The sequence below is a fragment of the Halichoerus grypus genome, unplaced genomic scaffold (genome assembly GCF_964656455.1).
Source record: "Halichoerus grypus unplaced genomic scaffold, mHalGry1.hap1.1 HAP1_SCAFFOLD_114, whole genome shotgun sequence".
Taxonomy (NCBI): domain Eukaryota; kingdom Metazoa; phylum Chordata; class Mammalia; order Carnivora; family Phocidae; genus Halichoerus; species Halichoerus grypus.
In genome coordinates this window covers 68,230-79,908 of record NW_027555041.1, presented here as the reverse complement: position 1 = coordinate 79,908, position 11,679 = coordinate 68,230, and the positions used below count along the sequence as shown (strand labels likewise).

At 39.2% G+C, this 11,679-nt stretch overlaps 1 protein-coding gene across 1 annotated transcript in view; it reads right to left on the bottom strand.

Moving 5' to 3' along the window:
- Positions 1–4,709: 4,709 nt before the first annotated feature.
- The window catches only part of LOC144378735 (WW domain-binding protein 4-like), a 32,329-nt gene continuing 25,359 nt past the window's right edge, over positions 4,710–11,679 (bottom strand). The window contains exon 10 of the mRNA XM_078065553.1: positions 4,710–6,059. Within this exon, the coding sequence (XP_077921679.1) occupies positions 6,032–6,059 (28 nt within the window). The 3' untranslated portion in view covers positions 4,710–6,031. The remainder of the gene's footprint in view (positions 6,060–11,679) is intronic.

Below are 11,679 nucleotides of genomic sequence, written 5' to 3'. Positions count from 1 at the left end.
GTCCTGCATTGCAATTCTCTGCTATTCCTGAATAAACCCATTTTTGCTAGTAAAGAACTGGCAGACTGATTGAGAGCATGCACTTGCAGGGGGGGAGAGGGTGGAGGAAAGGGAGAGAGAGAATCTTAAGCAGGCTCCATGCCCAGTGCAGAGTCCGATGTGGGGCTCGATCTCACAACCCTGAGATCATGACCTAAGCCAAAATCAAGAGTCCACACTTAACTGACTGAGCCACCCAGGTGCCCCTGGCAATTTTATTTTTAAGGGTAACAAAAACAAATACTATTCTGGAAAATCACCAAATGAAAAAGTAAGCAAAAATACAACACTAAATTGTTCCAGAAACAATGAAATCAAGGAACCTTCATTCAAAGTTCAACAAAGAGACAGAAAACAAAAAGGAACCAAAAAGGTTTTGGTGCTAAAGAATACAACGACTGAATTGAAGAATTCAACAGAGAGGGAGCTTCAACGACAGACTAGATCAAGCAGAAGAAAGAATATGAGAGCTTGAAGATAGATATTGGAAATTAGCTAATCAGAGGAGAAAAAAAGTGAAAAGAATGAAGAAGCCAGGCTACGGAACTTCTGGGACACCATCAATAAAAATAATATATGCATCATTATAGTCTCAGAAGGAAAAGGGAGGGAGAAAGGAGTGGAAAGCTTATATAAAGAAATAATGGCTGGAGGACTTCTGGGAAGGTGGTGGAATGGGAAGATCCTAAGCTCACCTTGTCCCATGCATACAACTGGATAATACCCACATCAGTGTAAATAGCCCAGAAAAATGACCTAAAGACTGGCAGAATAGACTCTCCACAGTTAAATGTAGAGAAGAGGCCACACCAAAGAGGGTAGGAAGGGTGGAGATGCAGTCAGAGCCACAAGACTGTGGAAGGGAGGAATGCCGTGGGCAAGGAGAAGGGAGAGAGACAGACACTCACTTTAGGCACCAGGAACCTGCACTAGGAAGATGAATCCCTGTAACACTGCTTTGAAAACCAGAGGGGACTAATTTTGCAAGTTCTTACAATCAGTGAGCTTAACATCTGGAACTTTAAAAATCATTGGGCTTGGCTGTGGGAGAGCTGGAGGTCAATGGAACCTGAGTCCCTACCCTTAAAGAAACAGCACGACAAATAGCCCTGTGTAGAGAAAAAGCACAGAGGCAGCAGATGGAAAAATGCCTAGAGTGTACAGAAAGGAGATTTACTTACTGGTCTCAGAGTATGTGTTGGAGCACTAGGGATCTTTTGGAGGGGCAGGAATCTTTAGGATACTTTTCCAGGAACAAAGGAGGTGGCAAGTGCCATTTACCTCCCCCATACCCGTAGCCTAGACACATGGACACCTGTAGGAATCAATGCAGTGCTAATACATTCCACTTAGCTTGCTAACAGTGCATCCCCCTCCTTCTACAGACCTGCCCCCTCCAACCCTGCAGGTCCCTTCCTGTAGCAGACCAGTGCAGACCTTGCTGGCACCATGCCCCACCACCTCTTTCTCCTGAGGACTGGTCCCCTCCAGCCCTGTGGCAGTTTTCTAAAGTGGCTCCAGGTCCCTTCCCACAAGAGACCTACACAAACCTTGCTAACGCTACGCCCCTGCCCCCTGTATTCTCCTGAAGACTGAGACCCCTCCAAAATGCCCTTGGCCAGGGCCCACCTGAAGCAAAGCCATAAACATGGCAGTGTGCAAGCAGCCCTGATAGGGACCAGCACAATTCCAAAGTGACTTTTGTCCTGGGGTAAGGGGAAGATAACCAGACACACCAGTCCTACTGAAGCCCCAGTAGTGGGCTGGGGCAGACATCGGGTTTGACTACAGGCCCTGCCCATCAATGAAAGCTTCTCAGGCGACAACACAGAGGAAGTGCTCTGTATTTTGCTGCTATTGCATCTCTGGCAAACACCGGGTCTGACTCAAATCAAGGCGGCCCCAGACTGGCCCACTTATAACACATGAACAAAACTGTGCCCCCAAAAGGCAAAGAGAGCCATTGCAGATGACTGGTCTGAAGGCAAACACTGCTCAGCCACAGCAGTAGGATGCATACAACACACATAAGAGACACCCCCGAAGTGCCACGTGAACAGGGGGACATTGCACGGCAGGGCACTACAGAACCTCTTCTTCATTAAGTCCATTACTTTCAAGAGCAGGAGAGGTAGCTGACTTTCCTAAGACACAGAAACAGAGGAAAAAAAAAAAACAGACACAGAGAGTTAGAGGAAATGAACAGACAGATGAATATATCCCAAATTAAAGAACAAGACAAAATCACAGCAAGAGAGCTAAACAAAACAGATAATACACCTGACAGAGAACTTAAAATCATCATCATAAAGATACTCATTGGACTTGAGAAAAGAGTGGAGCACCTCAGTGAGACCCTCAACAAAGAGATAGAAAACATAAAAAAGAACCAAACAGAAATGAAGAACTCAATATATGAAACTAAAAGTACATTAAATGGAATAAATAGTAGACTAGAAGGAGCAGAAGAACGGATCACTGACCTGAAGAACAGATAATGGAAAGCCATCAAGCTGAATTGGAGAGAGAGGAAAAAATGTAAACAGACTTAGGGAACTTGGTGACATCATCAGTGTTATAACATTCACATTATAGAGATTCTGGAAGGAGAGGAGAGAGAAAAGGGGCAGAAAATTTATTTGAAGAAATAACAGCCAAATTGAGGAAGGAAACAGAAATCCAGATCCAAGAGGTGTAGAGAGCCCCCAACAAAATCAACCCAAGGAGGTCCACATCAAGACACACAGTAATTAAAATGGCAAAAAGTAGAATTTTAATTTTATGCCATTTGGGTTTACAGAAGATTTCACAAGAATGCTCTATTTTTGGATAGCGGACAAAACCTGTATATATACAATGGAATATTATTTAGCAATGAGAAAGAAGGTCATCTACCATTTGTGACAACATGGTTGGATCTTGAGGGCGTTATGCTAACTGAACTAATTTAGACAAAGAAAGGCAAATATGGTATCATTTATATGTGAAGTCTAAATCACCCAAACTCATAGAAACAGAATACTTGTGGTTACTAGGATGTGAGGGAGGCTGGGGAAATGGGGAGATTGGTCAAAGGGTACAAACTTCCAATAAGATGATTAACAATTTTAATTTTGGTTATCTAATGTATAGTACGGTAATTATAGTTAACAAAACTGTATTATATACTTTAAATTTGCTAACTGACTAGATCTTAAATGTTCTCACCGTTAAAAAAAATGGTATTTGTGTGACATGATGGAGGTGCTAGCTAACACTATTGTGGTAATCATTTTGCAATACATTAAGTGTATCAAATCAACACATTGTATGCCTTAAGCTTATACAGTGTGATATGTCAATTATATCTCAATAAAGTGGTAGAAAATTCTTTAGGAAATATTACAAAAGAAAAAAATAAAAATTTAAAAGGAGGCATTGACATCTGTAAAACTTAAATTATACAGAAAGTTCAATGTATTACCATATGTTTTAATATTTAAACCTTTGATGAAATACAAGATACGGGGAAAATATAAATTATCAAAGAAACTACTACTCCTCTACTACCCAAGAATAATAGCTGGAGTGTGTTAAGTTATTGGGTGCTTAGGTGTTCTAGATACCAACTGCATACATGGTGCTGTGTTAATTTGTCTTTTCTAATTTAGTCTTCACAATAAATTAGAAATTGGAACTAGTATTATGCTATTTTACAAATGAAAAAATTGAGGCTCAGGTAGATTAGGCAATTTGCCCACAGTCACATAGACAGTAAGCATGAATCTAAAAAGTTATCAAAGGGCACCTGGCTGGCTCAGATGGTTAAGCGTCTGCCTTCGGCTCAGGTCATGATCCCAGGGTCCTGGGATCGAGCCCCACATTGGGCTCCTGGCTCAGCCGGGAGCCTGCTTCTTCCTCTCCCTCTGCCTCTCTCCCTACTCATGCTTTCTCTCTCTCTCTCTCTCTGTATCTCTGTGTCTCAAATGAATAAATAAAATCTTTAAAATAAATAAATAAATAAATAAATAAATAAAAAGTTATCAAAAATTAACTCCCCTAGGATTCCAGGACCAGAAGATTGTACTAGTATTTTCTTTTAAACTTTCTAATCCCCTGCCCCCAAATAAATAATGGAAAGTTACAGGAGGAAAAAAACCATAAAAACAAATGGAAAACCACCTAATTCACTTTATTTAGCATAAATTGGATACCAAAATCTGATATAGGTATCACACATTTAACAAAAACAAAACTAAACTATAGACCACTATTTCCCAATCTGTTTTCCACATCAAAGCTATCACTATTGAAATGTACCAAAATCTTTTTCTGATAATAACCCTTGAAAAATCTAGTAATAAAGCATGCTTCCTCAACATAATAAGGATTATCTATCTTAAGCCAATAGTCAATATAATCCTTAATATAAATTTTAGAGACATTTGCACTGAAATCAGAAACAAAACATACATGCCCACTCTCATCACTATACCACTGGGTGTGAAAATCTAATTAAAATAAATAGAACGTGAAATAAAATCAACAGAAAATAGATCACAAAATATTTGCAGACAAATTTCTTCATGAAAAACCCAAGACTCAAAAAAATAAATTTTATAAATAATACAATAATTCAGCAATACAACTGGACTCAAACATTTTGAGACCATAATTACTGGTTAAAGAAATAGTAGAAAACATGGATTTAATTCACAATTTAAAAGAAGCAAATCATGTAAAAATCTGTGTAATTAACATTTACTAAGCATTTCTTATATGCCAGGCAGTTTTTAATTTTGGAGTACAGAAGTGAACCAACTAGACTAAGTTGCCTACATTCATGAAATACAAGTGTGAAACTTAACATAGAGGCAGCTACATAGGTTGTGTAGAGAATCATACCTGATGACTTGAATAAAAAGATATACAACATTTTTGAATGAAAATATGAAATACTGAAAACATGTCAATTTTTACAAAATTCAACAACTAAAACAGAATTTCAATCATTTTGGCTAAAATTACATTATAGTTGTTGAACACTTGCAAAGTGATGTAATTTACCTGGGGGAAAAAATGAAAAGAAAAACAGAACAGAAAGGAACTACTTAAGAAGACTTTGGAAAAAAAAAACCAAAACAAAACAGGATATACCACCAGACAGCAGAACATTATCATATAAAAGTATGTAATTAAAAATCACAATAATTAAATCTTTACAGTTTTGTCACAAAAACAGAGGCTAATAATGGACCAGAATAGGTAGCTAGAAACAAACTGGCAAATTTAAGAATTAAACCCAAGATTAAAAAAAAGTGTCACTTAAAAATCTCATCTCATATGATACATCAAAATAATTAGGGATGGATTAAATAGTTATGTGAAAAAGAAGACAGACCACACAAACCAGAAGGAAATACAAGTATATATTTGACTTTTGGATGGAAATTATATCAATAAAAAAACAGATCACAAAAGAAAAAGTTGGACTAGTTAAACCTGACAAAATTGTGCACATCAAAAACCATTATAAGCACAGTTAAAAATCAAGTCAGAAATGTGGAAAATCCACCATAACTACAACTAAACAATGGTTAGCATCTGTACTACAAAAGGTGCTTGTAGAAATAAGGAAAGACTAATAGTTCAATAGAAAAATTTGCAAAGACTACTGACAATTTATAGAAGAGTAAATATAAAACAATGATAAATATGTGAAAAAAAATCATACCAGTAAATCAAAGAAAACTAAAATGATATTTTTTGCTGAATTAGAAATTAATTATATGCAACTGATGAATCACTAAATTCAATCTCTGAAACTGATAATACTATGTTAATTGAATTTAAATAAAAAATTTAAAACAAGAAAATATTTAAAAGCTCAAGAATAATGAATGCTGAGAAGGTCCAATGCGACAGAAACTTTCAGAAACTGCTGATGGAGTATAGATTGGTATGCTCTTTTTGGAAAGTAACTGGGCACTGTGTATCAGGATTTTCAACATGTTCATAACCACTGAACAGGTATTCCATTTCTAGAAATAGTCAGAAATGTTTACAGAGTGATATATCAATATAATAGTAAAAATGTTATAAAATCCAAAAGTGCTGAAATAATCTAAATGCCCAACAGAAAGGGAATGGCTGGGTAAAATCAAAGTACATCTAAATGATTAAATTTTATATAGCAATTAAAAATACCATTTACAATATTTTAAGAAGTACAAAAATATTAATATAATGCTAAACAGATGGGAGGAAAAGATGGCGGAGGAGTAGGGGACCCTATTCCAACCGGTCCCCTGAACTGAGCTGTGTATCTACCAGAGCAGTCTGAACACCCACGAAATCAGTCTGAGATGTAAGAAAATATATCTGGATCTCTACAAACAGAATATGGCAAGCAGTTGGTGTCAAGGTACGAAGTAGGGAGGTGTGATTCCGTGGGCATATATCGGAGGATAAATGAAAGGGGGAGGGAGCTGAGCCATCGGGATACTACACCGCCAGTGAGCGATGGCCTCCTGCACTGGGGACCGGGCACAGGCTCGCAGACGGGTAGCGACGGGGAAAGGACTTTAGGGCAGCCCCCTGGACTGAAACCAGAGCGGCTGGGCCACGTGTGTGAACTGGGGGCGGCTGGCGGTTTTATAAGCACAAAGGGCAGAAATGTGCCCTGACCTGGAGGCAAGGACTGGGAGCGCTGCTGAGGGGCACACAACCCAGGACGCTGCAGTTTTTTAGCAGCACAGAGAGAAACGGAGAGGATGTAGACTGGAGAGCTCACTGAAGAACAGACTGCGATCTCTCTGCTCTGAGGCAGAGGGTTGGAAGCCATCTCTTCTGCTCTGACTCTCGGAAGAGACGCGGAAAGCCTCCAGGGAAAGCCACAAGAAAAAAAAAGCCCCCCAAAACCGATTTTCACTGAGCCCATCCCCCCGCAAAGGGAGCAGGGCAATTCTGCCCAAACAGGGTTGCCTGAGTAACAGCGCAGCAGGCCCCCCCCCAGAAGGCTGGGAGAACAAGAGGCCAACAACCCTAAGGTCCCTATGAACAGGTGCATCTTGCTTGGGTTGTGGTAATTTGGACACTGTACATTCCCTCAACCACCCCTCAACAAAATGACTAGGAGGAGGAACCCCCAAAACAGGAAAGACTCAGAGACTGTGACTTCTGCCACAGATTTATAAATGGATACAGATATAACCAAGATGCTGGAAATGGACTTCAGGGTAACAGTTATGAAGACGATGGCTAGAATGGAGAAATCGATTAATGGCAGAAATGAAAGCTGAACTGGCAGAACTTAAAAATGCTATCAATGAGATCCAATCTAATCTAGATACTCTAACAGCTAGGGTAAACAAGGCAGAAGAACGAATTAGTGATCCAGAAGACAAATTGATAGAAAAGAAGGAAAAAGGAGGCCTGGGAGAAACAGCTTAAAATCCATGAAAACAGAATTAGAGAAATAAGTGATGCCATGAAACGTTCCAATGTCAGAATTATTTGGATCCCTGGGGGAGTGGAGAGAGAGACAGGACGAGATGATATAGCTGAGCAAATCGTAGCTGAGAACTTCCCTAATCTAGGGAATGAAACAAGCATTCGTGTCCTAGAGGCAGAGAGGACCCCTCTCGAGATCAAGGAAAACAGACCAATGCCCTGGCATGTAATAGTAAAACTTGCAAATCTTAGAACCAAGGAAACCATCTTAAGGGCAGGTAGGGGGAAGAGATTCCTTAGATACAGAGGGAGGAACATCAGAATAACATCAGACCTATCCACAGAGACCTGGTAAGCCAGAAAGGGCTGGCAAGACATATTCAGGGTACTAATTGAGAAGAACATGCAGCCAAGAATACTTTATCTGGCAAAGCTGTCATTCAGAATGGATGGAGAGATGCAGAGCTTCCAAGACCGGCAGAAACTGAAAGAATGTGTGACCGCTAAGCCAGCCCTGCAAGAAATATTAAGGGGGTTTCTATTAAAGGAAAAAAGACCCCAAGAGTGATACAGAATAGAAATTTAGAGAGACAATCTATAGAAACAAGGACTTCACAGGCAACATGATGACAATACATATCTTTCAATAATCACTCTAAACATGAACAGCCTAAATGCCCTCGTAAAATGGCACAGGGTTGCAGACTGGATAAAAAGACAGGACCTATCCATATGCTGCCTATAAGAGACTCATTTTGAACCTAAAGATATATCCAGACTGGAAGTGAAGGGATGGAGATCCATCTTCCATGCCAATAGACCTCAAAAGAAAGCTGGGGTAGGAATTCTTACATCAGACAAATTAGATTTTTTTTTTTTTTTTTTAAAGATTTTATTTATTTATTTGAGAGAGAGAGAATGAGAGACAGAGAGCATGAGAGGGAGGAGGGTCAGAGGGAGAAGCAGACTCCCTGCCGAGCAGGGAGCCCGATGCGGGACTTGATCCCGGGACTCCAGGATCATGACCTGAGCCGAAGGCCGTCGCTTAACCAACTGAGCCACCCAGGCGTCCCCAGACAAATTAGATTTTAAGCTAAAGACTGTAGTTAGAGACACAGAAGGACACTATATCATCTTAAAGGGTCTATCCAACAAGAAGATCTAACAATTGTAAATATCTACGCCCCCAACATGGGAGCAGCCAAATACATAAGCCAACTGTTAACCAAAATAGGCATATTGACAATAATACATTAATTGTAGGAGACCTCAATACTCCACTCTCAGCAACAGACAGATCATCCAAGCAGAAAATCAACAAAGAAACAAGAGGTTTGAATGACGCGCTGGACCAAATGGACCTCATAGATATATACAGAACATTCTACCCTAAAACAACAGAATACTCATTCTTCTCGAGCGCACATGGAACTTTCTCCAGAATAGAACACATACTGGGTCACAAATCAGGTCTCAACCAATACCAAAAGATTGAGATTATTCCCTGCATATTCTCAGACCATAATGCTTTAAAACTGGAACTCAATCCCCAAAAAAAATTTGGAAGAAATTCAAACACTTGGAAGCTAAAGACCACTCTGCTCAAGAATGTTTGGGTCAACCAGGAAATCAAAGAAGAACTTAAACAATTCATGGAAACCAACGAAAACAAAAACACATCGGTCCAAAATCTATGGGATACTGCAGAGGCGGTCCTAAGGGGAAAATACGTAGCCATCCAAGCCTCACTCAAAAAAATAGAAAAATCCCAAATTCACCAAGCAACTTTACACCTTAAAGAACTGGAGAAAAAGCAACAAACAATGCCTAAGCCATGCATTAGAAGAGAAATAATTAAGATTAGAGCAGAGATCAATGAATTAGAAACCAGAAACACAGTAGATGAGATCAACAAAACTAAAAGCTGGTTCTTTGAAGGAATTAATAAGACCGATAAACCACTGGCCAGACTTATCCAAAACAAAAGAGAAAGGACCCAAACTAATAAAATTATGAATGAAAGGGGAGAGACCACGACTAACACCAAGGAAATAGAAACAATTACTAGAAATTATTATCAACAACTATATGCCAATAAATTAAGCAACTTGGAAGAAACGGATGCCTTCCTGGAAACCTATAAACTACCAAGACTGAAACAGGAAGAAACCTGAATAGGCCAGTAACCAGGAACGAGATTGAAGCAGTGATCAAAAACCTCCCAAAAAAACAAGAGTCCAGGGCCTGATGGATTCCCTGGAGAATTCTACTGAACATTCAAAGAAGAAATAATACCTATTCTCCTGAAGCTGTTTCAAAAAACAGAAGCAGAAGGAAAGCTTCCAGACTCATTCTATGAGGCCAGCATTACCTTAATCCCCAAACCAGGCAAAGACCCCATCAAAAAGGAGAATTTCAGACCGATATCCCTGATGAATGTGGATTCCAAAATTCTCAACAAAATCCTAGCTAATAGAATCCAACAATACATTAAAAGGATCATCCACCACAACCAAGTGGGATTTATCCCTGGGATGCAAGGGTGGTTCAACATTTGCAAATTAATCAATGTAATAGAACACATTAATAAGAGGAGAGAGAAGAACCATATGGTCCACTCAATTAATGCAGAAAAAGTATTTGACAAAATACAGCATCCTTTCTTGATTAAAACTCTTCAGAGTATAGGGATAGAGGGAACATTCCTCAATTTCATAAAATCCATCTATGAAAAACCCACACTGAATATCCTCAATGGGGAAAGCTGAGAGCCTTTCCCTTAAGATCAGGAACACAACAAGGATGCCCACTCTCACCACTATTGTTCAACATAGTACTAGAAGTCCTAGCAACAGCAATCAGACAACAAAAAGAAATAAAAGGTATTCAAATTGGCAAAGAAGTCAAACCCTCTCTCTTCACAGATGATACTTTTTGTGGAAAATCTGAAAGACTCCACCCCCAAATTACTAGAACTCATACAGCAATTCAGTAACGTGGCAGGATACAAAAATCAATGCACAGAAATCAGTTGCTTTCTTATACACTAACAATGCAACTGGAGAAAGAAATTAGAGAATCGATTCCATTTACAATAGCACCAAAATCCGTAAGATACCTCGGAATAAACCTAACCAAAGAGGTAAAGGATCTACATTCTAGGAACTACAGAACACTCATGAAAGAAATTGAAGGAGACACAAAAAGATGGAAAAACATTCCATGCTCATGGATCGGAAGAATAAACATTGTTAAAATGTCCTTGCTGCCCAGAGCAATGTATACCTTCAATGTCATCCTGATCAAAATTCCAATGACATTTTTCCAAGTGCTGAAACAAACAATCCTAAAATTTGTATGGAATCAGAAAAGACCCTGAATTGCCAAGGAAATGTTGAAAAAGAAAAACAAAGCTGGGGCATCACGTTGCCTGATTTCAAGCTATATTACAATGCCATGATCACCAAGACAGCATGGTACCGACACAAAAACAGACACAGAGACCAATGGAACAGAATAGAGAGCCCAGATATGGACCCTTAACTCTATGGTCAAATAATCTTTGACAAAGCAGCAAAAAATATGCAATGGAAAAAAGACAGTCTCTTCAATAAATGGTGCTGGGAAAATTGGGCAGCCACATGCAGAAGAATGAAACTCGACCATTCTCTAACACCATACACAAAGATAAACTCAAAATGGATGAAAGACCTCAGGGTGAGACAGGAATCCATCAAAATCCTAGAGGAGAACATAGGCAGTAACCTCTTCGACATCGGCCACCACAACTTCTTTCATGATACATCTCCAAAGGCAAGGGAAACAAAAGTGAAAATGAACTTTTGGGACTTCATCAAGATAAAAAGCTTCTGCACAGCCAAGGAAACAGTCAACAAAACAAAGAGGTAACCCATAGAATGGGAGAAGATATCTGCAAATGACACTATAGACAAAGGGCTGATATCCAAGATCTATAAAGAACTTCTCAAACTCAACACCCAAAAAACAAATAATCAAGTCAAAAAATGGGCAGAAGACATGAACAGACACTTCTCCAAAGACGACATACAAATGGCTAACAGGCACATGAAAAAGTGTTCATCATCATTAGCCATCAGGGAAATTCAAATCAAAACCACACTGAGATACCACCTTACACCAGTTAGAATGGCAAAAATTGCCAAGGCAAGAAACAACCAATGTTGAAGA